Below are 27,909 nucleotides of genomic sequence, written 5' to 3'. Positions count from 1 at the left end.
CAATACATCTGTGTTGTGACATTTACCAACCGTGCGGCCAAAATGCAGCCACCACCCCATGCAGCTCCAAAAATCCCCTCCACGTGGATCCTCATGGTCATTCTCTCATCTTTGTCTGTCTTGTGCGTTCATACAGCCCAAACGCTTGCACCCGGCGCCAATTACTAGCATATGCACAACGCACTTACACAACCCCTTCACACAACCCAAATGAGTCACTTGACATGTTAGCTTATACACAGCACATGCCAGATCCCGTCTGTACACAACTCCCTTCCACAGCATGCTGCCATTCATCCAACCAATAACTTTTGCACACGCTATCTTGCCCACGTGCTCTTGTGCACACAATCTCGCCTGCATGCCCTTGCACATGGAACCTCACTTGCACGCTCTTGCACACGCACACCTCCCCCGTGGGCTCTTGTGCACACACTCTCGCCTGCATGCCCTTGCACAGGGAACCCCACCTGCACGCTCTTGCACACGCAAGCTCACCTGTGCGCTCTTGCGCTTTACGCTTTCAGTGTCTCTTGCACACTCAGTCTCTCATCTTTCCACACGCACTCTCATTCTCGTGCATGTTACGTTTTCTCGCGCGCACACGCACACACACACACTCTCTCTCTCTCACTTTCTCTTTCTCTCCCTATCTGGGCGCTCCTGCCCCTTTAAGGGTTAACCTTCCTCTCCGCGACATCGCGTTCCACAGATTGACACATCCTCCCGGCGGCAGGTCCCGGCCGCCCAATCGGCGGCAGCCAAGCCGTGCCCCACGTGGGGGCGGGCCGCTCCCGCCGCGCTCCCATTGGCCAGCCGGCTCGGCGATTGCCCGCACGAGCCAGGCCCCACGTGGAGCTGGCGCTAGTTCATTGATCGCGCTCTCCCCCCCCCCCCAGCCAAGCTGCTGCCGCTGTGGCGGGGCGGGCGGGGGCCGAGGCCGGCCGGGAGCGAGCGCGCGGGCAGCCCCCGACTCCGGCCGCCCCCTCCGCGCTGGGCGCAGCCGCCCGGGGCCAGCGGCGCGGTGAGTCCCCCCGGGGGCGGGGGCCGGGCGGCGGGGGCCGCTTCCTGCCCGCCGGGCTCTACCTGTGGCGGAGGGGCAGGGCCCATTGTTTGCATGGGGGGCGGGGGGCACTTGCTGGGGGCACGTGGGGCACATTCTCTAGGGGGGCAGGAGAAAGGGTGGGGGGGCTGATTAGCAGGAGGAAGAGTTGGGGGCAGGGAGGGGGGGCCCTCTTTGGAGTTGCAAGGGAGGGGCTGCTTGCTGGATCGCCGGGGGGGGTGCAGGTGGGAGGGGGTGCTTTCTGGGGTGCAAGGAATAGCAGGATGTTTGGTGGGGCGCTTCTTCTGGGGTGGCCGTAAGTGGGAATATTGTCTAGGGGAGCCGTGGAGGGGGCACTAGGGGGAGGATGCCAGGGGCATCACTGGATGGGGCGGGCGGGGGGGGGTTGCTGGGTTTTTCCTTTAGGAGCAAGGGAGCCTGCAAGGATGGGGGCGGGGGGGGGGCTGTATTTACTTGCCTGCTCGTGGCTGTGCATGGACATATATGCTCGTGGTGGTGTTGGGTGGGTCTGGGCTAGGGAGAGGCAATGCTGGGGAGTGCCCTGCTGTCTGTGTCGAGGGCCTTACCCACATAAAGAGGGCTGAGTTCCTCCCCCAGGGAGGGCTGGCAGAGGTGCTTGCAGGCTAGGTGCATAGCTGGGACATAGGCACTTATGGGATGCGTAGGGAACTACATGAGTCAAGCCTGGTGGGCCTTGCTGTTTTAGTGATGGGGGCCAGCCAGGTGCTTGTAATGAACGGGCTGCAGGGCGGGATCTTAATGACCGAGCTGGGCGAGGAGCGGTCTGGGTCGGTGGTGTTGGAATTTAGAGCAGAGTGAGCTGGATCCTGACAGTTTGTGGCTAAATGAGCGCAGGCTTGTTGAGTATGTGGGGTCTTGATTCAAACTATGGGTGAGATTATTGTGGGGTGGGGAAGGGACCTCTGGGTATGTACAATGGCTGAGGGCACTGCTGTACTGGGATGATGGAGAAGGGGTGTACGGCAGAGACCTTGCTATTGAAATGTAAGAAGCATTTCTTGTTTGGATCTCACCTTCTCGTCCCATGGGATGGTGGAAGATGAGAAGCAAGGGCTCTCTGGTTGGTTGTAGTAGGACGGGTGGTAGTTGGGATTTGGCGGGACAGGAGTGATGGGGATTCTCCTCCTTTGAGTTTCCTTGGCTGGAACGTGGCTGTCCCTGTCTCTTTCAGAGTCTGGAGCTGGCTGGCCTTGGGCCTGGGCCCTGAAAGAGGATCCCGTGACGGGAGTGGTGGCGTGAGATACGGCTGGGATTGCACTCCTGCTTTGCTCCAAAGATGTTCCCCCAAAACCGCCCCCCGGTGAGTGCCCCGGTTACACTCCGTTCCCACGGCCCTGTCTGGAGCAGCGTTGGGGCGTTCCTTATTTGCGCTAAATTGACCCCTTTCCCCACCGCATCCCTGCAGGCCGGTCTGTCTGGATTGCCCCGCCTAGGAGACGGAGGAAGCAGTTGTTGCAAGTATCTGTGCTTCTGCCTTTGCGTGAGAGTCCCACTTGAAGTGTGAATTTAAACCAGTGCCAAAGGCAGTGTGGACACCCTTATTCCGGTTTCTCTTAGGAAGAGGGTCCAAGATAAACTGAATGACCAGTGTTTACGCAGGGGGTTGCGCTGATTTAGCTAAATCAGCTTAAAACAGGTGCAAGTTGTGTGTACGCGCAAGGAATTAGAAGAAGTTTGGTTTAATACCCCTCCGACGGTCTGTCCTGCATTCACCTTAGTGCTGATGTTCTCCAGCTTAGCTGTTAAAACCTGGCTGTCAAGATGGGACCAAAGGTGGCAAAGGATCGCCCTTCGAGGAGCTGATTTCCTTTGTGTCCATTCTCCCTCAGCTGTCGCCTTCCCGTGGGTGCCTGCTCTCTGTCTCTCCCTTGTGACAGAGCCAGGTGTGGGGATGGTGGCCCCAGGAACTGGGACTGGGGATTCTGCAGTTGTGGTCCCCCTCCCAAAAGCCTGGTTCTTGCAGGCTCCGTGAATAGCATGGCCATGTTGTGGTGACTGCCCTCTTCCTTCCACGCCCTCTGCCGTAGGTTCATCTCCAGGCGCCCGCCGTGGCTTCGACAGCTGCCAGCACAGTTTCCACAACCCCTCAGTCCCTGAAACTGACCTACCCAGAGACCCTGGACCGGATCAAGGAGGAATTCCAATTCTTGCAAAACCAATACCACAGGTAACGCACTGCCAAGCCCCACCGCGACAGCGAGAAGCGGTGCCCCTTTAACTGGGCTGGCAACAAACCGCTCCTCTATCTCCACGCTGGGCATTAGGTCTCGGTGGGCGGGAAGTGGCATGCCACGCCGGCCCGGGTACTGAGCCATATGTGCCGCGAGAGTGTAAGAAGCCCCCTCAGTTCCTTGAAACGCTCTTCTTGGGCAGCGCTGCCCAGCCTGCCAAAGCCCGTCTAGGGTTCCCGTGCTTAGTCCCACGGGCTTTCCCCTGCGTGTCTGGTCCTCCAGGTCTGGATTCCTGCCTGCTGCATTGCTGGTCTGAGCAATCCCTAAATGCACCCCTTGCCCCTGCTTTGTAGCTTGCTACATTTGGAAAACAGATGGGGCAACATTCAAACTTCCTGCAACCCGTTTCCTTGGAGCACGGAAGCCCATGACCTGCTCCTTCCTGTGTGCCTGACTGAATTCCCACCCCCTTTTCCCGTTCCCTACCTCTTGGCAGATGGGACTGAATGGATTCTGCCCAGTGGCTCTTTTCTCTGGGCTAGGGGTGGGCAGACCAAAGTTTTGCCTGAGTCTGTTCTGCTCAAGCGTCGTGCTTCTGTGCCACCAGCTAACCCTTGTTCTCGTGGTGGATGGGGGTGGCGGGGGGTCTCTCTCTTTATTTTTACAGCTTGAAGTTAGAATGTGAAAAACTGGCAACAGAGAAAACAGAAATCCAGCGACATTATGTCATGGTGAGCTGGGTGGCGCTCCCCTTTCCCAGAGTTCGGAGCGAGCGAAAGACCGACCGGGTTGGGTTTCCTTGGCTCCCAGTTTGCATTTGGGCTGCTACACCTGTCCCGGAGATCTGGCTGTGTGAGCTCACTCATGAGATGAGTGCGGCTGAGCTCTGCCTTGGTGGCTTTCAGCAGCGTGTTATTGCTGCCAGAGAGGGTGGGAGGGAGCGCTGGTCTTGTGATTTGACTGGGCCCCAAGCTGTGCGGGGAGGGGAGGGAATTGAGAGGCAAGTATAGCCCCATCTTTGCTCTTACTGCTGGAGTTGGGAGGGGAAGGGGTTGGAATCTGCTCGTTGGTTTCCCTTTTCCATCTCTCTCCTTTCTGCTGGAAGAGAAATGGAGCCAGACTGTGAGCTGCAGAGATCCCCTAGAATGTGGGGCCTGTGTTTGAAGAAGACAGTCTGGTTGCTGTATTGTTTCTCTGTTCCCGGGGGTGGGGTGCTGGGGAGAACTCGCCCTGCTCTTGGCAGTGAGATTTGGGGCAGTATCTTCTGATCCCAGCAGGGCCCGATAATGCAGGAATTCGGGGTCAGGCCGACCTTGCACGCCTGTGCTGGAGAGGACTTAGCAGTGGGTGGTTTGCCCATTAGCCTTGCATCTCCCTTAGTGACGCCGTGTTCTTTCCCTTGCAGTACTATGAAATGTCCTACGGCCTGAACATCGAAATGCACAAACAGGTGAGTCTCTGACATGCCTGGTCTTCCCGCCAGCTGTCTGTGGGAACCCACGGTGGGCTCACCCTTGCTTCCCACTTTGTAGCCAATCCCCATCCCAGATAAACCCAACCCTCTCGCTTTTCTCCTTATGCAAAACGCAGCTTGGGCCATGGGTTTCCAAGATGGGGGCTGGGAAGGATGTCGAAAAGTCACACCCACCCTGCCTTTCCTATGTTGCGTGGGGTGGGGTGGGGTGGGGCCCAGCCCCCCACTATGGAAAAGGACAGGAGCCACTGTTGCAGAGTTAGAGTAGAGGATTCCATTTCCAGCTCTGCTACTGACTTGCTTAGTGCCCTTGGGACGGTCCCTCAGTGTTGCCTCCCCTCTGCGATATGAGGATAGTTGTGGCTGACAGAGGTGGTCTTCGTGCGCCCCTGTGAGCCTTTGCACAGTGCTGGGGAAGCTCGGCGAGAATGCAGGGAAGATGGGCTTCAGGCCTGTGCACTCAAGCGCTTGCGGGAGGTGGGTTTTGACATTCACTGCCGTCCCGCTTGTCCAGTCAGGGGACCTGGTGCCATGGGACCCCTGAGCTAAGCCAGGCAGCCCTTGGGCACTCAGCCAATGAATGGAAGATGGGTGAGAACTGGGCTCTGCGAGCCTTGGTGGAAGCTGTCAGATAATTAGTTACCAGCCTCTTGGTGAGCTTCATTCAGCGGCTACGCCGGGGCTGCCTGTGGGCCTGGCAAGTGTCCTGAGGCCCTGTGATGCCCAGGAAGAGCGAAGTGTTGGCTCTTCTCCCATTGCTGCCAGATCTGCCCTGCTACCCACAGTGGCCACACCGTGTCTGTATCAGGGAGTCCATGCGGGAGCAGAGGTGGGGAGGGGACTCTGAGGGCTCGGAAGCCGTTGGACTTTCCTTGCCTCCCCCTGCTGCACTGCACACTGGGTTACCAGCTGCTCTGAGACAGAAGGTTTCTTCTCATCTATTTTTAAAGAGGCTGCATAGGAGTCTGGCAGCGTGTGCCTTCGCCGGGCACATCCCTTCCCTTCAGCCCTGTGGACTCGCCCCCCGGCCCGGCCAGCTGTTGCACTGGTGTCTCTCTTGGGAGCATTTTGTTGACCGAGCTGCAGCCCAGACTGGGCTGTCCCCCCTCACCTCAGGAGCATTGGGGGTGCGTTGGGGGCATTCTACGCTCCAGGTTGCACTGATGGCTTTGCGGAGCTGGCCTGCTTCTCTGCTGCCTTCCCAGCAGAAGGAAAAGGCCACCTTGTAATGCCAGGGGCTAAGGGAAGCACGAACCACCCGCCCCCATGTAGGAGATAGAGAGCCGAAGGGAAACAGACCCAGCTCTGCTCCCCCCTCCCCTTCTCCCCCATTTCATCTGGCTGCTCACTCGCTGTGCAGACAGCAGTATTTACTGCCGATTCCAGGTGCCGCTGGCCGCCTGCCAGCGTGCTGTCTGCACTTTTAACGAGGGCCCGTAAGTCTGCGCTCTGACAGCCAATGGCCCTCGTGTGAGAAATGGGAGCTGCCCGCGTAGAAGGCCGCAGGTTATCGGTGCTGCGGGGAGATGGAACCTCTCCTTTGCTCGGCTTGCTCGTCATCCCAGGTGGAGCCTTCGTCTGGGTCTTGTCCCGTTCTCACCCCCCCACACTCTCCCGCAGCAGGCAACCTAATGCCCCGGGCCGGCTGCCTGCTCCCACCCCCCCTCGCCCGCTGCCTCTGCCAACCCGCACAAGCCCTGTTTTATTTTGCTTTATCGCACGCCGCTAGCTGCTGGCATAAAGAGCGCGTCGTTAACTTAATGCTCAATAAGGAGTCTCGTTAATAAAAAGGACGAGCGGCTGAATGGTCCAGCCAAGGAAGAGTCCACCCAATGCACGTCTTGCCGAGCCGGGTCTCCCGCCCTGCTCTCAGTAAGCTCCGAGAAGGATCCCAAAACCCCATTGTCTCAATGGGGAGCTATTATGGAATGGGCCGCGCTGCCTTCTAGCCAGATGGAGTCTTCAGGGGCTGGGGACCGAAGTCCTCTGAGCTGCAAGGGCCTGGTGCCGCTCCGTCCTCAGCCCCTCCGCTGAGACCGCCAAGAAGCTGGGGGTAGCTGTGTTGGCTCCAGCCATCTGTTCGGAACGAGGCGAAGGCGATATGCTGCTTCTGGGGTCACCATCGCACGCTGGGCTTCTCTGCCACGGCTGCCCTCCGGCTGACTTCGAACCGGTGACCCGGTCAAAAGGTTCTGTATCCCACCAGCTCTCAACTGACCCCTCCAGTCCCTTTCAACCCTGGCCAATCATCAGTACTGGGCCGACGCACTAGTTAAGCTCTATACTTCTCCCCGGGCTGCCTGGTTTCTCCCTCGTGTCGCGTGACTCTGGAGCGCGCCGCTTTCTTGTGTCGGAGCTTTGAAGAGGCCGGTGGGTGAGCGGGCCAAGCTCTGTTGGAATGGCTTTCTTCTCTCTGGCCAGCTCCCGGGCTGGGAAGGAAGCCCTGGTCCCTAAGCGTTCAACAGGGGATTCATTGCACTGCGGCTGGAGGGTCTGGATTTTCTTTTAACGGCTGCTCCGTGTTGCACTATAAACCCTGCCGTGGTCCAGGTGGGAGAAGCTGCAGGCAGATCCCGGCGAGATGATATTTTTGGCGTGTTGTTTGTACCAGGGAAAAACCCTCAGATCTGCCTGGACTTGGACTTTTCCACCCAAAATAGTGAGCGAAGGGGAAGCGGGGGTGGGGGTGGAGAGAGAGAGAGCCCTGAAAACAGCATGATCATTTTTCATGCTGAGAGCGTTAAAGTGCCAGTAAATTGCACATTAACGAGCGTGAGCGAATCGGAGGCAGTGCTCCCCGAGGAGCTGGCTGCCCATCAGTGCATTAGGAAGGAGAATCCATCACTGCTGGCCCCAGGAGATGGCTAAATCCTTCCCAGAAACTACCTGCTGCCAATATTTTTTTTTTTTTCCTGGGGACTGGTGTGTGTTGGTGCAGAGGGGAATGGCTGTTTCCTTTTTGGTGCTGGGGCGGGGGAGAATGCAGAGAGCACATGGCTCTTGGCTTTGTTTTTCATGAGTGAGAAAGATCTAGGACAGGATCATTAGATTTGCAGGCTCCAGCTGAGATCAGGGCTTCACTGTGTTAGGTGCTAGACAGACGCACAATGTCCCTCCCCAGAAGAGCTTGCAATCTGGAGGCTCCAGAGAGGGGAGGTGACTTTCCCAGGTTGCCTGCCTGGCTCCCAGTTGTCCTGACTCCCAATCCGGTGCCCTGTCTGCTAGGCTGCACGGCCTCTGAATGATCTCCTCGGCATGTGGCTCTAATGAGGGTCACCCCATTAGATAGCGATAAAAGGGGAGGTACCGAGCATCTCTTCGGGCCCATAAGACTCCCTCCGGGGTGCATCCCATGTGCAATGGCTGCAGGATGTGGGGACCCTTTTCTGGCCACCCGTGGGTGGGTCTCATGCTCTCTTCTCTGTCTGACTGCTCGAATCCTGCCCGGGGCTGTGGTAGGTCATCCACCAGGGCCCTGCAAGTCTCTTGATTTGGGAGTCAAGCCCAGAGGCTGCTTGCCTTCCATCCTGCCCTGCCTGTGGTGGCTTCTTAGAAGCTGTTGCCTCCGCTCCAGCGTTGGGAAGAGCAGAGCTGCTTCAGGCCCGAAGCTGGTGAGAGTTGGGGCCCCAGGTCCCCCTCCCTTCCCCCGCAGCTGGGTCATGCTAGAGAGAAGCCTTGGGGCAGTGTGAATGAACTAGCCCTAGGACGGGAAGGGGGTTCCTCAGTTGGAATTCCCTCCCCCCAGCTGATTCATGGGGTGGGGGCTGTGAGGGTCACCCCAGCCTGGCTTTCCCCCTGAGGGGATCCCTGTCCCTTTAATTCACGACTTTCTGCAGCTGCTTGAAGCTGGAACCAGTGGAGGGCAGGGGGGTGGGGGGGAGTCTTTGTCTGGCCTTGCCCAGCTTGGTAGCTCGGGGCACTGATTGAAGTGCTGTGCTGTCCTCTCTCCACCTCCTTTCCTTTTCCTGCGTTCAGGCCTTCTGATTGCTTGTGGCACTCAAGTGTTGCAGAAAAACAGCAGCTGTAAGGAGAGCACCTCTCCAGGGCTTCCTGGCAAACCACCGAGCGCATCAATTAGCACTCGGCAGGGCTGGAGAACTATTTCTGGTGGGAAGAGGAGACATTTGGGGGTGGGCATCTTGACAGGACATGGGGGTGTGTGTGTTGGGGGGGGGGGCTGGGGGGACAGGATGCTATCACCGAAACTTGGTGTTGCATGGCTCATTAGGTGTCAGCCATGGGGAGATGGTTGCACTGAGAGTCTGGGGGAAGCTTTCTCAGGGGTGGGGCATAGCAGGCATGTCAGCACTTGGTCTGGATGCTAGGATCTGGCTTCTGAGATGCTGTGGGCTTCTCACCCCCGTGCACCGAGAGCTGCCAGGGCCGGAGGAGTGTTGAGTTGGCAGGGACTGGCTTGCCGGTGCTTGGATCAGCCTTGGGGTGCAGGGGGCTCTGTTCCTCACCTGTCTAGGGGAGATTGTTACTTGGTTTCCCAGGGAAGCTGAGTGGTGTCCCCTGCAGTAAGTACCCCCCCCCGTCCCCTCCAGGTGCTCTCTGGATCACACAGCGGTTCCACTGCCTTCTCCCCTTCATTGTAGCCGGGCGGCGGGACTCCGGTTGGGTCTGGAGGGCCTGGGTTGGAAGGAGCCCACAGGATGGAGAGTGGTTGTCAAGGGAGGGGGCAGAGCTGGGTATTAAGCAGATAAGTGTGTCTATTGGGCTGGGGGGAGATAGAGCAATGAATGAAAAGCTCGCTTGAAGATGGGCTTTGACGTATCAGTGGCTTCTGGGAAGTGGCGGTATCTGCTACCAGGGGACAGGGGGTGCATGGGAACAGGGGAACATTAGTCCTCTTTCCGCTGTGGGTGGAAACTAGTGTGTATTTGGCTTGCAGCAGCGCCCAGGAGTCCTGGTTCTGGAGCAGTGCCCCTGTGCGCCAGGCATTGCATAAACAACAAAACAACTGGCCCTGCTCCAGAGAGCTGACAACCTGCCTCCCCCAAGACTCCCCTTTTCCCAGGGAGCTCTTCGAGGAGGAAACAAGCCCCGGCAGCCTGCACGCTTGTCCGGCGCATGGCTCTCCGCTCGCTCCACTGAGCGGGAGAATCCACACATGGCACTGGTTTCTGCTGCACCGTAATGCTAAAGGGGGAGTGTGGGGCATCACGCGTGCACATTGAAGCAGAAGAAGCCATGGAGGGCAAAGCAGCCTGGTGCACTGGTTAGAATAGGGACTTGGGGGGGCTAGGACTCCGGGGTTCTATTCGCAGCTCTGCCCTGCTCTGCACTCTCTGCTTTGCCCTCAGTAAACGTAGGTAGGTATCCCCCCTCTCTCCAGCGAGGAGAGAGACGAGCTAGCTTCTGGGAGCCGTGGATGGGTGGGTGGGTGTGTGTGTGTGTGTGTGTGAGGGGGAGAGAGAGAGATCTCATAGATGGGTTCTCCCAGCACCAGTGTGTAATTTGGTTTGAAATGCAGCAAAATCTGGGCTGGGACATGGTAACTGCTTAGCCCCAGCCGTGCTGCATTGGCAACAAGGGGATCTACACGTGCCACACTCGAAGCTTTCAATGGTGCACAACAGGGCTTAAGTGTGGTGGATGTAGTGGGATTCTAGAGGCAGAAGGTAACCCGTGTGTTTGAATAGGGTCAGGACATGGGGGGCTTGTGCTGCTCCTCATGGGCTGTCTGACGGGCACAGTGTCTCCTAGCTCCAGATCGCTCTTGGCTTGGAGGCTAGGCCAACGGGCAGCCCTTGGCAGGAAAGGGAGGGGGTGTTTCTCGGAGCCCTGCCCAGGGGCCTGGGCCTGCGGTGGGACAGACGTGCCACAAGAGCAGCTCAAAGGCGCCGCTGACGTTCCTGTATTTTCTCCTTCCAGACGGAGATCGCCAAGCGGCTCAACGTGATCTGCGCCCAGCTCGTCCCATTCCTGTCCCAGGAGGTGAGGTGAACCTGTTGCATCTGCGGGCAGGGGGGGTGCGTGGGCTCGTACAGGCTGGCTGGGCGTTCATGGCTCCAGCCAGGGCTTGGAACGTCCCAGGCTGCCACAGGCTGTATTCGCAACCTCTTGGCAAGCAGGCACCTCCGCCTGTGGGTGGGGAAGGATCAGGTCATGCCATTTCCTTTGCCTGCCTTTTTAAAGGTGACCGGAGGGTTGGGTGTGTGTTTTGTTTTTAATTATTTTGTCTCCTCCCAGCATCAGCAGCAAGTGGTCCAGGCAGTGGAGCGAGCCAAGCAGGTGACTATGGCAGAGTTGAACACGGCAATTGGGGTATGTGGATCCCCCCCCGCCCGCTGCTGACCACAGTGTGTACTGCCCCTCCCGGGGTTTAACTTGGTCTCCTGCACCTGGGGCTGAGGGAGGGGCTCTTGGCCTGTCCGAGGCGGGCTCCACGTGCCCCTCTAGTGGGCTCTCTTGGCACCAGGTTATGCCTCTCCCACAGCTCGGTGCATCCGAGAGGGGATTGTCCTACTTTAGCCGGGGCGGCTGCTGTCTGGGACCTTGGCTGCTGCGTTTCTTAGGGCTTCTATCCCGTAATGAGATCAGTGGGAGGCTGGGGGAGGGGAGCACTCCACCAGCTCTGGCATCTAACAGCAAGGTGGGAAGCAGCTTCCCCACCTTTCCCTCCCCCCGCCCATTGCAGGGGGTAGAATCCTAAGCGGCTTTATTGACGTTCCTGGCCCTTTAAAATTGGCCCCGCAACCTGAGGAGTGGAGTCTCCAAGTTCTAGGGAACCTTGTGCAGGGCAGATGGGGTTTTGTTTTTTAAAGGGCCGGTGCTGTAGGTACCCCTTAGGTCCTCCACACCTGTGTTCTGCCAGCGAGATGCACCATCCACGGGGGATGGGGCGTGGTCGGCTCCGTTCACTGGAGGGCAGTGACCTTTCTCTTCCTCTTCCTGAGATGCCAGCGAAAACGCGTGCCTCCAAAGATTCCCTGGAAATGCCCTCTGAGCATGAACCCCCCCCCCCTCTCCAGTGCAGATGGGCTAGTCTGTTAACCCAACCCCATTCAGTCCCCACTGAGCGTGGCCCCTAGAATGGTCTTTAAGGTTGGGCTGCCCCTTTCTTGGCCTTGGGGGCTGTGTGGGTTTCAAAGGCCAGAGAAGAGCTATTGGTCAGGGACGTGGGGAGACGAGCGCCCTTGAAAGTTGGCGAATGTGCATTAGGGGAGCTGGGATGGCTGTCTCTGTGTCAGGCCAGTTGCCAGCCAGGTGGATGGATGGGGGCGCGCAGCCAGCCCTCTTGGGGACTTTGTACTGAGTGGTGGGAGGATAAGGGAAGCGTAATCCCACCCTGGGGCTGAGAGCGGAGGGGAAGCATGTGAGATGCTGGCAGAAATAAAACGGGGAAGGAAGCGGAGGCCCAATAAAGGAGCGGTGACAACTTGCTCCATAGCCGCACTTAATGAGCAGATTATGAGAGCCTTTAAACGGAGGGATGTGAAAATGATAATGGAACAGGGTAATTGGATTTGGCACGGCGTGCCAAGGATTGGGGACATGAGACGCCGAGCAGAGCGCCTGGAAGAAACCAAGACGAGGCAGCGTTATGGATCCTTGCGGCGGGGAGGATTGGCAGCTCGGCTCGTCCAAGCTGTGATGGGGAAAGCTGAACGCAGCTGAGAGTTGGAGGCTTAGAGACCTGGATGTGACAGAAGCAGAACAAATGGTGCAGGAGAGAAGAGGCTCCCCCAAATGTGGGTTGAAGAGCATTAGCGCTTGCCTACCTTGGTGAGGCAGAGGAGCACTGCTTAGGAGGCATAAATTAAAAATGATGGAGCTGGATCATGGCAGGGCTGGACAATTGATGTGTGACGCTATCCTGCTGCTGTTGCTCAACAGATGTGGGTGCTGAGGGTTCTGGGGGCTGGTATGTCGGGGGTTATGTACCCACAGGCATCACCCCTTTTAGCAAGGCTTGGCCGAATTCACTATTTTTATATGTAATTTTGATGAATAATATCGATTCTTTTAAAGCATTTTCCCCGTATGTTTCCATTTTCACCATTGTGGGAAATTATGGGTGGATCAGCCAATTATTTATTGGCAGTCGATGCTGAGAATCAAGAAGTTAAAACTTTATAACCATTAAAACACAAACTGCCAACATCACCTCAAGTGTCAATATACACAAATTAAAAACTCTTAAATCAAACACTTTACAAGGAGTATTTTTCTTACTTGGCCTGTTTGTAAGTTTCGGTTAGTGTTGCTGGAAACAATGTGTGTGTATATGGTGAAAATGACATTTACCAACAAACATCGGATCCTTCTATGCCTATTTTTAGTTGAAAGGTCACAATCAAGCTCTGTTGTGACTCCAGATTCATCCTCTGTATTGATTGTAAAAAGAAAAAAATCAAATGCCCCCACAAGGTTCTTATTAAAAAATGAACGCCAGGCAAGGTGCTTCTCTGACCAGCTTTCTGTCGCATTGTAAACAGAGGCTTTTCCCTGCTGTAGTTTGCCACCTGAGTGTTTGAGCCCTAAAAATGCAAATGAAACAGGACTCTGAACAAGAGTGAAACAGGCTCTCTCTGGCCCCACGGAGAGAAATGTGGAAAGTAAAGTGTGCAGAATGCAAAGTGGATTGTAATTGACTTTTATTAAAGGGGTGTTAGGGACTCAGATGGAGAAAGGGATGGGCTTGGGGTTTATTTTTTTTTGGTTTGCAAGTGAAATTGACAAGTGGCCCTATTGGGAAGAGAGGTTGTTTTTCTTTTTTGCCACCATCTTCCCAGCGTTAGCCATCCAAAACTCACCAAGGAAGGGGGAAAGTGGTGGCCGGCCGAAGCAGAGGATTGTTGCGTGTGGTGAATTACGCTGCTAGCCCAGCCTGGCTCCTGGCTTGTGATATCTCAGGTGGCCAGGGGGAAGCCAAGACCGCTGCGGCGGAGGCAAGAGGGTTATTTTGGCCGCCGTTATCCTGTCTGGGATGGTACCTGGGAGCCCTCTTCAGGGAAGGCCCAGACTCGTGTCCTCCCGCCGCTGTAGTTCTGACCTCTCCCTTTATTTCTTAAAGCGGATGTAGCACCGGTGGCAGGGGCTGGACTGAGAGCTCTGGAGACTGACGTCCTGTGTCCATAGTGCAGGTACCACATGGGCTGCAGTGGCCAGGCCAGCTTCCTCTGGGCCCCGGCCAGCTTGCCGTCTGACTGCTGTCGGGCAGCGACCTCTGCTTCCTTCACGGCTGGAGTGAGGCTCTGTCCATCTCGCTGCCGGCAGCTTTTTGGCGATCCTGGCTTGCAAGGGTTCTCAGCCTTGAGTCAGCGAGGCTGGCCTGGCTCTTGAGGGCAGGGTGGGGAAAAGCAGATGCCCCCTCTCAGGCGCTGGCGTCTCATCTGCCCGGTCTTCCGCTCTCTCTCTCTCCGCAGCATCAGCTCCAGGCGCAGCACCTGTCCCACCACGCCCCTCCCATCCCGCTGACCTCTCACTCCTCCGGCATGCAGCCCGCCAGCATCGGTGGAGCCTCTGGGCTGCTGGCTCTGTCCGGGGCCCTGGGAGCTCAGGCCCAGCTCCTCCCGAAGGACGACAGGGGACTTCACGACAGTGAGCACAGAGGTAGGGCTGTGGGCCGGGGTGTAGGGCGTTAGGAGAGCAGGGAAACTTGACCCTGACTTCCCAGCTGTCAAGAGGGTGAACTCCAGAGAGAGTAGGGAACCTGGGGTATGGCTGGCAAGGGGAAGCAGAGCCCTGGGGTTACACCCCGTCCCGGCCAGCCTCGGACGGCGCGTGAAGGCCGTTCTCAGTCTCTCTGGGCGCCCTCCTCTCTTGCAGTGAGGTTAGCGATTGGACGGGGCGAAGTGCTGCAGGTGGTGATTCGGCCTCACTCATCCCAGCCGGGCACGGGGCGGGGTATCGGTGGATCGGGCCCTCTGGGTGGGGAGGGGGTTTGAGTTTCCCTCCAGACCTTGCCAGCAGGGGGTCGCTTACAGCCAGGGCCAATTTCAGGGAGCAGCCCAGCTCCTCCGCCCGGAGCCACATACTTGGTAGGGTGGGGGGAACTCCCCAGCCGCTAGCGGGGGCTGGGGGGGTGCAATGCACTCTTGGAACGCTCGGGCTGGGCGCCGTGGTGCAGGATGGGACCCAGCCAGGGCGGCTGCCAGGGTTCCAAATCCTGGGAGCTGAACCCCCGCTCCAGGACCAGCCCCATCCTGTCCACAAGCTGCAGAGGTGGGTGGCCGCGCCCGGAGAGAGGAATAAGGGGGGGCGGGGGAGCATGTGCATGCGGGGGGGGGGGGTCGCTCTGAGATGAAAGCAGCACCCTCTTCTCTCTTCCTTTCTTGCCCTGCTGCTGATCCGTGTTGCCATGGAGACAGAGCGAGACCTGGGTCCCGTAAGTACTCCTCCTCCTCCTCCTCCGCTTATTGTTTCCTTCCAGCTGCGAGAGGCTTTGGCCAGGGAGATTGGGTTGGGGGCAGGGCGGGGGGTGGTCTTTAAAAGCTTCCTTTTAGCTGTGTGGGGGGGAAGGTTCCCTCCCCTCGTCGGTGTGGGGGAGGAGGCGGTGGGTCTGGCGGAAGAGGGGTTGCAACCTTCAGCAGCATCCTAGCTGCTGCAGCTGGTAAGGAGCTGGCAGGCGGCCAAGGTCATGGTGGATTGAATCTCTTTCCTGGCGCGCGCTGCCCCATTTCTGTGTTGCACGGGGAGGGAGGCAGTGCATGGCACCTCCCTACGGGGGGAAGAGGGGGCTTCGCATGAACCCGGCCTCCAGCTCGCCATGGGGGCTGGAAGCTGCGCACCCCTTGGAATGCAGTTCTGGCGGGAGGGCTCCGCACCCCTTATGACTAGGGTTAGAGGTGGGCAAAGTCTTCCCACTCGGGCTGACGCGGCTGCAGCTTATGACCCTGGAAGCCCTCCCTCCGTGTCCACCCTGGCCCTCAATCCAGACTTTCCCCGTTGGGGGGGGTTGGATTCATCTCCCTCTTCCTTCGCCCGCCACCCCTGCTTCACCCCGACACACGCACTTCTGCAGCTCTCTCACTGTGCAAATAGTTGGGCCCTGTCTCAGACCCACAGGTGCAGTTCCCATTGGTCTGGCACCGCCCTTCCGGTGCCACGACTGTGTTGGATCCGCAGCAGCCCCTGGTGTGTGGGTGCTTGGCTGGTGATGCTTATACCTGGTTTAGGGATGGGGAAACTGAGGCAGAGAGGTGTCACACAAGGGTGGTAGCCAGGACTCCTAGCTCCTGCTAACATCGGAGTGGAGGAGCGGTCTCCTTTCTCTGCCAGCGGCATCTCTAGGTGTCCCCCTGGCTGCCACAGACCAGACAGGGACTTGCCAGTGCCTTACTAACCCCCTTGGGATCCCTTGCAGCCCAGATTTCCACTCCTGTATCTGCACCCGCTAGGCGCCTTGTAGGCCCAGGATGGAGCTGGGGTGGCAGGAGGAGCTGGCTGGCCAAGTGCAGGAGTCCGAGCGAGCCAAAGCCTGGGTCACTGTGACCTGGGGGTGAGGGCAGAGCTGTGATTCTAGCTGATGAACTCGAGCCATTCCTGCAGTGCAGCCTGTCCCCACCTGTCGGGGGGAGGGGGGGTTCCCGGAGACCTGCCAGTAGGGGAAAGAAGAAGGCAGTTGGTTCAGTAGGCTTGGGAGTGCCCACGTCTGGGGGTGGGAGGTATCTCCCAGATTGCAACTCTTGATGTGCACGCGGCCCCATGGCCAGCCTACTCTGCTGCCCTGCACAAACCTCTGGGCTAGTGGGAACCAGGCTGTGGGGGGGTGGGCAGGGCTGTGACCGCAAGCTGCCAGCAGAGCCCTGGGTGCCATGGAGCTCAGCTCACTCCTCTTTCCCCTGCCCCCACCCCCGCTTTCTGCCGGGACCTAAGCTGGTTCTGGAGGAGCCACGTCCCAGCCAGGGAAGGCCCGTCGACCGCCCGTCTGGCTGCGTGGCAACTGGGTCCAGAGGCAGGCGCACGCCCTGGAGCCAGGAGCTCACCTCCTGGCTGGATCCCACTTCCAGCTTTACGCTCTGCCCCCATCAGCCGGTCGCGTTGCTGCCCTGCGGGCTTGTCAGAGGGGTGAATGGAGCCTCCGTTCGTCCCGCACTGCTCGAGAGATGCAGCCAGGGGAGGGTTAAGTGGCTTAGGTGTCCCGTGGGCAGAGCAGAATCCAGCTGTCCTAAGGCAGTGGCCTTGTGGGAACATCGTGGGGTGGAGGGTGGGGGGCTCTGCCGTTATCCGTGTCCATCCTGCTCTGGTGGGGAGGGCAGAGGCCTCTTTGGGGCCAGCAATCCCTCTTTAAAAGAGGTGGTGGGGGTTAAGCCCGGGCCTGCTGTCTCAGCTTCGTAAGGCATCTGCTTCTCCTCTCGTTCCCTAGAGCTCCCTGGTGCTGCCCACCGGGGAGCGGGTGCGAGCCATCTCAGAGTACCTGAGCAACAGCAAGAAGAGGAAGGCCGAGGAGAAGGACTTTGTCACGGACTACGTGAGTGGTTCTTTGTAGCTGCTGGTGGTGGGGGCATGTCCCCGGGACAGGAGAGGGGGAGGCCTCTCCCCTCTACTAGCTCCTTGTCTAGGCTGGGTTGGCATGTGCCCAGCCGTAAGCAGTCCTCCACGGGAAGCTGCCTAAGTGGTGCCGTGACCCGTTGGGATAAAACCTGGTTGCCGTCTCCAGCTGGGCAGAGCTCTGTGCTTGGGGCCGCGCCGGCTGCTGGGTGTGAACGCTCCTCTCTCTGCGTTTCAGGGCAGCGATGCGGACAAGAGCGAGGACAACCTGGTGGTGGATGAGGTCAGTGCTGGGGAGCGTGCCCTGGCTCGGCTGGTTGGCGGTTAGATGGGCTGCAGTGCAGTCTGGTGGGCTTTAGACGCACCGTGAACCTCCTTTCCTTGTGGGAGGGCCTGGCCCTGTTACCAAGGACAAAACTGGCCCTCAGAGGTTAGGGTTGCACTACTAGGGTTTAGCAGAGGTTGGAGGTGGAATTCTCCAGGAGTCCTGCTCGAATCACTAGACCCGGAGTGGTGGGAAGAGCACGCAGGAATCTGGACTAGTTCTCCCCTCTGCGCTAACCTGCGAGGCTCCACTCCTTCCCAGAGCTGGGAGCAGAACCCAGGAGATGAGAGGCCCAGTCTACCCACCCCTGCTCTAACCGCTAGCTCACCCTGCCTCTGGCTGTCGTATGGAGTTCCCTGCTGGTGTTGCGGGAGATGCCTGGCTCCTGTACCTGTCAGCAGCCGGAGCCCCCCGACCTGAGGCCGGTCGATCTCTCTCTCTCTTTCTCTTCTCCCCCCGCACCCCACAGGACCCCTCCTCACCGCACAGCGTCCACTCGTACTCCTCCCGCGAGAATGGGGTGGACAAAGTCCCGTTGCAGCGGAAGGAGGCCGTGCCACTCAGTCCCACCTCCATGGCCTCGTCCAGCAGCACCTCCCCATCCCGGAGCAAGGACCAGCCTACGGTATGTGGAGGTGATGGGGTTGGTTTGTTTCCTGCTATCCAGGGAGCAGTAGGGCGCGGGGAGGAAGCACAGTCCCCTTGTCACGCTGGTCCGGCTTTGCCCAGACTTCAGGGCTATGAAACTGGCTGCTTGTTCTCTCTGGGTGCGGCGGGAGAGGGCAGGGCCTTATGGTCAGGAAGCGACCATGTAAAACCAGCCCCACATGGCCTCTGCACTGGTGGCCAAGCCCAGCGTTTGCTCCTGCTGGCCCGGAGGAGTTGCCTGCATCCTGCATCCTCGGCAGAACAAGCCGGGTCGCTCTGCCTAGTGCTAGTGGAGTGGTTCGTGCCCTTCCTGGTGTGAGTGGAGCTGTTCTGCCCCTGGGGGCAGCCCGCCAGAGCTGGGGGGCTCTGCTGGAGAGGAGTCCGCCCCACCAGCCACAGAGGCCATTGCAAGGGCAGATCCAGGCTGCCCACTCCAGGGGGGGAGAGTAGGACCGTGTTTCCTGGGCTTCTCCTGCAGCCGGCCTCTGCCCTGGGTGGGGTGAGTTTGATGGCCTGTCGCAGGGTCCTTCTCCACTCTGCGCCAGGCTCCTGTGCTGACCCCTGTGCATCGGGGGCACGGACGTAGCTGGCCTGCTGCACAGCACGGGCTTGGCTTGCTGAGGTGCTGTGTGCCAGGGCAGTGTGGCTGTATCCTTGCCACTACACTGAGTTAAACCAACGCCAGGCTTCAGTCTAGACAAGCGCCAGGGCAGTCACCCTCCAGAGTCCTCAGTTTCCCCCTTCTCGTGCTCACGGGAGCACCCCGATTTCACAGCGATGTTTGTCTGGGGCCTGGCCTCGGCCCCAGCACGTCTCCTCCTGTGGGGGAAACCGGGCTGGGCTGTCTGCTCTCAACCGGTCAGTAAATCAGAGGCTTGGGTGGCTGCCCGTTCGGGGCTAGAGGGGCTGCAGCGCGGTGGCTGGGAGGGGGTTGCCAGAGCAGAGTGCAAGCTCTGGGGTGGGGTTTGGTGCCCCGAAAAGCCCTGGCTGGAGGCGGCGCCCGGGGGTGGGCAGGGCATTTCCAGGCCGCTGCTGCGGCGAGGTTTGAGTCGGACTCTCCGCTTTGCAGGCGGAGAAAGCCGCAGCTCCCGGTTTGAAGTCCAGCACCCCGACTTCCCCAGGGGACGCCACGGTGCCAGGGTCCAGCAGCACCGCCCAGCAGTTCCGCCCGGGGGCAGCGAAGCCCTCAGCGGATTTGTCAGGTAGTGGGAGGCTGGGGAGACCCCTGAGGTGGTGCTGGCTGGGGGGCAGCGAGACGCAGTCGCTCCGCACTTGGATGCAGAACAGCCTGTTGTGGTGACCCCGGAGACTGGGCTTTGGCTGCCCGGGCCGCTGGCTCTGGCGCTGCCCTGTGCGGGGGACTGGACCCCAGTCGGGTGCTTCCCATGTTTCAAGAGGTGGCACCATGGGCCATACCTGGCTAACCTGGAGCCTGGCCAGGCTGCTGGGACAGGGCACCCCAGCCAGGCTGGAGTGGTGTGATGGGGAAAGGATGCCCCAGCAGCCGCCTCCTCCACCTCTGTGATATCAAGTCCGGTGGCTCTAAGAGGCCTCGTCCTGGGAGAATGAGAACTTGGCTCCAGGTACCCAGCCATCAGCTCCCAAAGCCAGGGGGCAGCCCTAGAGCCGGGGCTGGAGCCTCGCTGAGCGCCAGGGCTGAATGGGGCGGGGGGCAGCCGAAGGCAGAGCCAGCTGCCCGACGGTCAGCAAGGCAGCTCCCCGTCCGTGCTCCTTGAGCACGTTGGCCAGCGGATGCTGCTCCCAGGGACAGCAGTGAGGTTGGACCTGTTCACACCATATCTTGGGTTGGCCCTAAGCTCTTCCCTCCCGCCCCCGGTCCTGGCCACTGCTGCTCCTCTATCTCTGTGACTTTCTCCTTTCCCAGCTCTGGGCCTGAGGAACCCGCTGGCCATGCAGAGCTCCTACCCGGCCACCTTCGGCATGGCGCACCCCTCCGTCAACGGCGACATGGCCGGGGCTGGCGCCTACGCGGGGCTGCACCTGGTGTCCTCTCAGCTCAACGGGGCAGCAGCGGCCGTGGGAGCCACCGGCTACGGCCGCTCGCCTCTGGTGAGTGCACTGGTGGGGTGGCGGGGAGGCGGCCGGCCGGCCTCCTCCTGCAGGTGACTGAAGGGAATTCTCTTCTCTGCTTGGCTAGATTGGCTACGACCCCCACTGCCACATGCGTGTCCCGGGGCTGGCGGCCGGCATGCAGGCGGGGACCTCGGGCAAACCGTAAGTGCTGCGCACACCAGGGCAGGGGAGACCCCTCTGGCAGGGGGCTGCGAGCTGAGCTGATTGGGGGGGCTGTGCCAGGGCGGCGGGGATTCCCCTTTTGTGCCCCCTTTCCATGTTGGGTGTAGCCCTGGCCAGGTGTGAGTCTGGGGCATTGGATGGCAAAGCAGATCCAGCTGCTGCTGCTGAGCTGCCTCCTTCCCTTTAAATCACCCCTGGCTTCGAGGAGGTGTTGGGTTTGATGCTGGGCTTTGATTAATGTGATGTGCCTTCCGGGAGTGGAGGGAGAACCGGACCCAGTTTGCTCAGGGGACTGGGTCTTGCTGATGCCTCCCTCCCCCTCCAGCGCCTACTCCTTCCACGTGAGCGCCGACGGGCAGATGCAGCCGGTCCCCTTCCCTCCCGACGCCCTTATCGGCACCGGCATCCCCCGGCACGCCCGCCAGCTCCACACCCTGACCCACGGCGAGGTGGTCTGCGCCGTCACCATCAGCAACTCTACTCGGCACGTCTACACGGGGGGCAAGGGCTGCGTGAAGGTGTGGGACGTGGGGCAGCCTGGGACCAAGACTCCCGTGGCGCAGCTGGACTGCCTGGTAAGGGGAAGGGTTGGAGGGCAGGACAAGAGAAGCAGAAATGGATTAGGGCTGGTCAGCTTAGAAAGGGGGTATGAGAGAGGTCTATAAAATCATGACTGGTATAGAGAAGGTGATTTGGAGAAGTGTTGTTCACCTCTTCACATAACGCACACAACCCAGGAGTCACCTGATGGAATTAGTAGGCAGCAGGTTTAATACAAGCGGAAGTATTTCTTCACACAACACACAATCAACCTGTGGAACTCACTGCCAGGGGATGTTGTTCTGGCCAAATATCTAGTTCTTTTTCGAACCCGGTTAAGTTAGTGGAGGTTAGGTCCATCAATGGCTGTTAGCTAAGGGATACAATGCCGTGCTTGGGTCAACCCTAAACCTCTGATGGCCAGGAGGGGAAGACTGGGGTGGATCACTCCAGCTGCCCTGTTCTGGACATACTCCTCTGACGCTCTGGTATTGGCTGCTGTCGGATACTGGGCTAAATGGACCATTGGTCTGACCCAGTATGGCAGCTCCTGTGTTCTTTATGTCCTCGGAATTCCGGTGCAGCCTCGAGGGGGACAGACCCTGCTGGGCTGGATGCAGCCTCCGGTGTTTGTGGGTGCAGATGAGAGCACATGGATGTGTCCGGTTTAGGGAAGCATTTAGATGGGCATCTTGCATTTAAGCAGCTCTCCAAGAGGAGTAAGAGAGGTGCTCCCAGAGACTACCAGAGACCTGCAGGCGCAATGAGCGTCGGTGCAAAGTTCCCACCCAGAGAAACAAATGGGAGGTTGTCTGCAAATTAGCCTGAATATACCCCATCACTCCTGGCTGCCGCCTTTGAGGTGGGGCGTGGCCACTGGGCTAATGTGACCGTTTAAGACAAGAAGTTAGTTCAGTAGAAACTCCACAAAGAGGATTTGGGCCTCTTGGTACTTCGATACGATGCTGGGTGCAAAGGATTTTGTGAGCATTGGTGGCCAGTAGCAGCCTGGGTATCTCTGTCTAGGTGTGTCTCTGGCCCCCGTCATCAGAATATCTCAGTATCTCCCAGTCGGTGCATTTTATCCTCTGGCGGTAGCGTGTAGGCCTTTGTGTGTCACAGGGAGTCGTTAAAAAAAAGTAATGGACATAAATTTAAACCCTGCTCCGTGCCTCACCCCACCTCCAAATTTCACCTCCCTTTAAACCGTGCGCAAATTACTTGATGTTTGTGGCTTAGTTTACCCATCTGTAAATTTGGAGCTAATATAACTGAGCTACTTCCTTAGAGAGCCGGGCCTCGAATCAAGCAGTGTGGATTGGGACTCAGGGAGGGGGCTGGGTTCTGTTCCTTGCTTTGCCACTAGCCTGCTGGGTCACCACAGGCAAGTCAATCTGCCTCCGTATGTCTCGGTTTCCCCATCTAGAAAACAGGGGTGATGATACTGACCTCCTGTGTCAAGTGGTTTAAGATCTGTGGATGAAAGGGCGGGGTGGTGGTATAAAGCACTCTCAGATCCTTAGAGAAAAGGCCCTGTGCATATACAAAGGGCAAAAATCCTTCAGTAGCATGCACCCCAATTGAGGAACACACGCGTGCACACGAGCCCAGTGTTGTGTGAACGCACCCCCATGCACAGGGCTCGCATGGTTTTCAAAGCTCTGTCCACATTCGTCGTGATCTGGTGAGAATGAAAATGTAGCCGCGCTATTCCCTGGCTGATATGTTAGGAGGACACGGGGAGCGGATTACTATTGCGGACAGGAAATGAGTCTGTTGGTTTTGACAGTGATGTGCGTAACCAGTTTCACTGTTTTCCCCTGGATCTAGTCCTTGACGCCCTGGTCCTGCAAATACTTACACATGTGCTTAAAGCTAAGCACTTGCATAAGTGTTTGCAGGATTGGCCGTAGTCCATTTCTGCTTTTGCTTATGGGGTCTGTGGTCCCTCGTTTAATGAGAGACACATCCTGGAAAATGGGATTCTGGGGCCACTGAGGCAGGGACAGGACCTGGAACTCTTTTTTTAACATTGCCTGACTAGATTTCAAGTATGTCCCTTTCTGACAACAAAATACAGAGCTATCTTCCTGCTGGCCTTAAAGCAGCAGTCTGGTAACAAATCTTCTTCCTGGAGTTGTGCTGACCTTGAAGATACTGATGCATAAACAAGGAAGCAGATGAGTCATGATCATTTCAAGCTGCACTGGAAATTTAGGAGAGGGGAAATCTGTATTTTAGTAATTGGAGGTGGTGCATAAATTATTTGGAGAAGGTTCTCTGTTAGGAAGAAGGCTAGATGAGATGAACATAGTGGCCCATTCTGGCCTTAAATCCGTGACCACATTTGTGAGGCAGGGAAGTGCTGCTGTCACCATTTGACAGATAAGGAAACTGAGGCACAGCTAGGCTAAGTGACTTGACCAAGGTCACATGTGGAGTCTGTGGCAGAGCTGGGAATAGACTCCAGGTCTCCTCCAGTGTCCTGATCACTAGCCCTTCCCACCTGGGAGAAGGGCCTGTGTCCCTCCTGACTAATCTGCTCCTGGCCATGAGCCCCATCCCGTAGGCTCTTGCATGGTTGCTCCTCTTGTTCACGTGCCAGAACCAGCCGTGTCTGTTGAGCAGCTGCTGCGGAGAGCCGATGCTGTGGGCATGAAGCACTAACAATCGCGTGCTAGTAAAATGAAGGCCCCCTCTTGGGCCCCCCAGGCATGTGTGTTCAGTGCCGGAAGCCAAGCTCCGGAGGGTGTGGGCTGCAGGTCTCTTCCCATCGCCCAGACAGGCGCACTGCAGATGGTCCTATCCGCTGGGGTTTCTCCCATGGGAGTCCCCTCCGGAGCTGGGAGGCCTCGACTGGCCCCTAGCTAGGACTCGAGCGGATGTCTGAGCCGTGACAGTAACTGACCCCTCTGCTCCACCTCCTCTCCCTTCCCCAGAACCGCGACAACTACATCCGCTCCTGCAAGCTCCTCCCGGACGGGCGCAGCCTCATCGTGGGGGGCGAGGCCAGCACCTTGTCCATCTGGGACCTGGCCGCGCCCACCCCCCGCATCAAGGCGGAGCTGACCTCCTCGGCGCCCGCCTGCTACGCCCTGGCCATCAGCCCCGACGCCAAGGTCTGCTTCTCCTGCTGCAGCGATGGCAACATCGTGGTGTGGGACCTGCAGAACCAGACTCTGGTCAGGTGAGGCCCGCTCCACGCCCCCATAGCTCGCAGGGCCTTCCCTGTGTGGCCCCCCCGGGTCAAGTGCATGCGGCTGAGATCAGCCGGGTGACCTCTGCCTCTCGTTGCCGGTTGGCGACGGTCACACCTCGGGGTGCATGGACTGCTGGGGTGGGACCTGCCGAACCAGCCTCTGGTCAGGTGAGGCCCGGGGTCTGCCTGCCGCCGGCTAGGCATCCCTTCCCAGGGTGCGGGGCGGTGCGGCTGGCTGACGCTGGAGCGGGGAGGAGCGGCCTGGCCGCAGGACCCGATCCTGCAGCAGGCTCCGGGGCCTGACGGCCGCGCTCTCCCCTCCAGACAGTTCCAGGGCCACACGGACGGCGCCAGCTGCATCGATATCTCCAACGACGGCACCAAGCTGTGGACGGGGGGGCTGGATAACACGGTGCGGTGCTGGGACCTGCGGGAGGGGCGCCAGCTTCAGCAGCACGACTTCAGCTCCCAGGTAGGGGGCGCCGCAGAGCCCGAGCGGGTGGGGGTGGTCGCCGCGCGGAGCTCTCCCCTCTCCCGCAGAGCCAGCCGGGCAGGGACCCGTTTCCTGGGGCCTGACTCTGCCTTCTCCCCCAGATCTTCTCGCTGGGCTACTGTCCCTCGGGGGAGTGGCTGGCCGTCGGCATGGAGAGCAGCAACGTGGAGATCCTGCACGTGGCCAAGCCGGACAAGTACCAGCTCCACCTCCACGAGAGCTGCGTCCTCTCCCTCAAGTTCGCCTCCTGCGGTAGGGAGGCGCCGTCATTTCTAACCTGCTGGCTGGGCCGAGCGGAGCCGTGAACCCCTTCATACCAGGATCTCATGCGAAGGCCTGTGTCCTGCCTCTATCCCGCCTACAGTAGGAGGGAGCTGTCCTGCCCCAGCCCCATAAGCCCTCTGCTCAGAGTCCCATGTCTGTGCTCCTAGGGGAAGGTGGACAATCCCTTCTGCACCGTGCGCCTAGGCAGCTCTGCAGTGGGAGTAGGAGGAAGCAGAGGGGCCTTCCTTCCTGACCCTTTGCAGCGAGCCTGGTACTCCCTGAAGCATGAGAGTGCCTCGCCTGCCGCCTCGCCTCCACTGGCATCAATCCACCAATGGCTCTGCCTGAGTCAGAGCCATCCCTTTTCCTCCGCTTCATTTGGCTTTGGGGTGTAATTTTGGTGCATGCCTCTGGTTTCGTGCAGGGGGTTGGGAGACATTCCCCCACCTGCTTCTTTTTGGTGGGGCTATCCTGTGACTCATCTGGGGGTGGGGCCACACGCTTGGCTTGAGCTAGGCTTGCCCCCCTCTCCCTCCGTCCTGGTCACGCTCCGACACTCTGCCGCAGGTAAATGGTTCGTGAGCACAGGGAAGGACAATCTGCTGAATGCCTGGAGGACGCCCTATGGAGCCAGCATCTTCCAGGTGAGCAAAGAGGGTTGCTTGTCCCGGCAAGGGGTTAAACCAGGGGCAGTGGCGGGAGAGGCCGTCTCAGCAGGAGCCTGGTTTTTAGCCCAGTAGTAAATTTGTCTTAATCCGTTATCCTCAAGCAATCGGCTCTCTAAACTAGCGCAGCCTAGTGTCTCCCTGGAGGCCTTGCTAAGTAGTTCAAGGCCAGCTGGTATAAATCACTGCACCACTCCATGGCCTTATGTATGAGCTGGTTTGCGATGTCTCCTCTCCCTGCTCTTCCTTGCAGTCGAAGGAATCCTCCTCGGTCCTGAGCTGCGACATCTCCACCGACGACCAGTTTATCGTGACCGGCTCGGGAGACAAGAAGGCCACGGTTTACGAGGTTATTTACTGAAAGGCGGCTGGACATGGGGGAGCTGGCTGCGCATCCGTCCCAGCCCGCCCCCTCTGCCCTGTGCACAAACATCCACAGCAGTGACTTTCCAAAGAACCCCTAGAAGGGAGGGGGGCGGGAATCGAAGCTGGAGAGAAGAGCAAAGTGGGGAACCCTTGAAGTTCCAGCCGGCACCCCCGTCCAGTGAAGAAATCACTCTCGGCCCGAAGGGACAGCATCTGCCCAGATCTAACTTCCTGGGCGCACTCATTCTTTTGGGTTTTTAATCTGAACACTGGGGGATTGTTTTTGTTTAGTTTTTTTTTTAAAAACTGTTGTATACTGTTTTTTGTTTTGTTTTTTGTTTTCTTTTTAAAGCTCCGGGCTGAGCTGGGAAGGAGGTGGCCACTCCACCCCTGCCTGTCTGGCTTCTAGGTTGTATTTAATAAAAAATCACTCGAAGAATCCCCTGCGAGAGCGGTGAGCCCCGGCGTCCCTAGGTGCAGGGGGGCTCCGAAACAATCTTGAGGGCTGGCAAACTAGAACAGCTCCTGTGTCACCCCCTGCAGGTCCTGGTGTCTTTGGGATGGGGGGGGTATTGGGGTAGCTCCCCCCACCCGGCTTGAAGCAGGGATAATAGCAGTGCCCAGCAAGAGGTTGAGGGTTAAGCGATTTCGGGGTCATTTTTTCCTGCATGGGCTTCATTCTCCATCACTCTGTAGCTTGGGCGGAGACTTACTCGGTCATGGGGTGGCTGTGAAAGGCTTGGATTTGCTAGAATTCTCCCCCTTCCCCCCTTTTGCCCTGGTGCAATGAAGTAAGGGGGCTGGGAGGTTTAGTCTTCCACCTGGAGTTGAGAGCTCCCAGGGGTGGTCCCAGCAGGTTGCAGCTTCAGTGGCTGGCTCTAGGTCTCTCAGTGGCCCTGGGCAGAAGCAAATCCCCTGGTTTGAGGGCATAGGGAACACAGTGCCTTCCAGCTGGAAGGCGTCTCTGCCCTGCTTCAGGTTTTCCAGTCTCTTCTGAAGAAAGATGTGCGAGCACCAGGGGCTTGTGCCAATGTCCCCGGGGCCTCTCCTGGGGGTGGCTGCTACAGGAGTTACTGCTTTGGCCTAGCTGGTGCAGGGCAGGAGCGGGCAGCTGTGGGCCTGCTTCTAGGGCCAGTGTTTCAGCCTGGCTGGGGTCCCGAGCTCCCGATGCTCTGAGCGGTGGTGCGAATAGCAAAATCTAGGGATCGGAGCAGCTCTCTTGTAATTCCCTTGCTCCTCTTTTCAGCTCCCTGCAAGAAGAAGCGAGGGGCACAGCCTGCTTCCCGCACCTGCCTGTGCCTCACGGGGGGAAGGGGAGGTATAGCTACAGAACTGGGCCCTATCCTGTGAACCCCACATGCTCCCTCTGCCAAGGTGGATCTGCCGCTCCTCCCCCACGCTCAGCGGGAACACTGCAGGTCTCTTTGCAGTGATGCATCAATCTACCCTTCCAGCTGGCATCTGATGCTGCCTCCAGGCCAGGGTCTCTGCCAAGTGCATGCAGCCTGCATGTGTATCTCAGGGAGAGAAATGATGTACCCTCCTTAGGCCCAACCCTTCAGCTGCCTCAGCAAAAGCATCTCCCTCCCCCCTCTGTCACTTCCTCTGGGTGTATGTGTGTGCAGGGGGGGGGAGGGGTCTCTCTGCTTCAGGAAGTGGTGGGGGTTTCTAATTGCTGCCCTACTTACACTGCCTGCCTTCCCCCTCCTGCAGGTGTGCGTCTGTGCAAACTGCTGGCTGCCTGGACTGACGGCTGGCTCTCTCCCCTGCTGGGGCTGGAAACACTAGCTCATCCTGGCCAGAAAACAGCTCTTCTGTTTTGCTGGGTTGTGGGGGATAAGTAGTGGAGGTTTTGAAGATTTTTGTTCTGTTTTGGGGGAGGGGGGACCCCGACCTCTGGAACTTTTGTGCAGAACAGCCACTAGCCTGGGGGTCGGGGCAACCGCCTGGGAGCTCCAGTATCTCGTCCCTGCGCTGAAGGAT

The 27,909-nt window shown here is 58.7% G+C and overlaps 1 protein-coding gene across 3 annotated transcripts; it reads left to right on the top strand.

Moving 5' to 3' along the window:
- Window positions 1-879: 879 nt before the first annotated feature.
- Window positions 880-26,367, top strand: LOC311512878 (transducin-like enhancer protein 1). Of its 3 annotated transcripts, none has more exons than XM_084614283.1 (21): window positions 880-1,024; window positions 2,256-2,384; window positions 3,112-3,251; window positions 3,923-3,986; window positions 4,661-4,705; window positions 10,607-10,669; window positions 10,925-10,966; window positions 14,104-14,290; window positions 15,049-15,065; window positions 17,046-17,150; window positions 17,409-17,453; window positions 17,965-18,120; window positions 19,213-19,345; window positions 20,029-20,213; window positions 20,302-20,378; window positions 20,725-20,974; window positions 23,879-24,126; window positions 24,463-24,610; window positions 24,733-24,883; window positions 25,463-25,539; window positions 25,814-26,367. In XM_084614283.1, the coding sequence occupies exons 2-21, from the start codon at window positions 2,361-2,363 to the stop codon at window positions 25,919-25,921; spliced, it is 2,265 nt and encodes a 754-aa protein (XP_084470409.1). In that variant the 5' UTR covers window positions 880-1,024; window positions 2,256-2,360; the 3' UTR covers window positions 25,922-26,367. The 3 variants fall into 3 exon arrangements, with proteins under 3 accessions (XP_084470409.1, XP_084470407.1, XP_084470408.1); XM_084614281.1 differs by having other exon boundaries at window positions 10,925-10,999; XM_084614282.1 differs by lacking the exon at window positions 880-1,024 and adding an exon at window positions 1,798-1,927 and having other exon boundaries at window positions 10,925-10,999.
- The last annotated feature ends 1,542 nt before the right edge of the window (window positions 26,368-27,909 follow it).

This window comes from Lepidochelys olivacea (genome assembly GCF_965140295.1).
Source record: "Lepidochelys olivacea isolate rLepOli2 genome assembly, chromosome: 25".
Classification (NCBI taxonomy): domain Eukaryota; kingdom Metazoa; phylum Chordata; order Testudines; family Cheloniidae; genus Lepidochelys; species Lepidochelys olivacea.
Note: the sequence above shows the minus strand (reverse complement) of the source record. Positions and strands in the feature narration are given on the sequence as shown.

Bases quoted from the DNA above. Each gene is read 5' to 3' on its own strand.
- LOC311512878 (XM_084614281.1), top strand. From the start codon at position 2,361: ATGTTCCCCCAAAACCGCCCCCCG. The intron at 20,975-23,878 runs GTAAGGGGAAGG...TCCCTTCCCCAG, and splicing joins TGGCGCAGCTGGACTGCCTG to AACCGCGACAACTACATCCG. The intron at 25,540-25,813 runs GTGAGCAAAGAG...TCTTCCTTGCAG, and splicing joins ATGGAGCCAGCATCTTCCAG to TCGAAGGAATCCTCCTCGGT.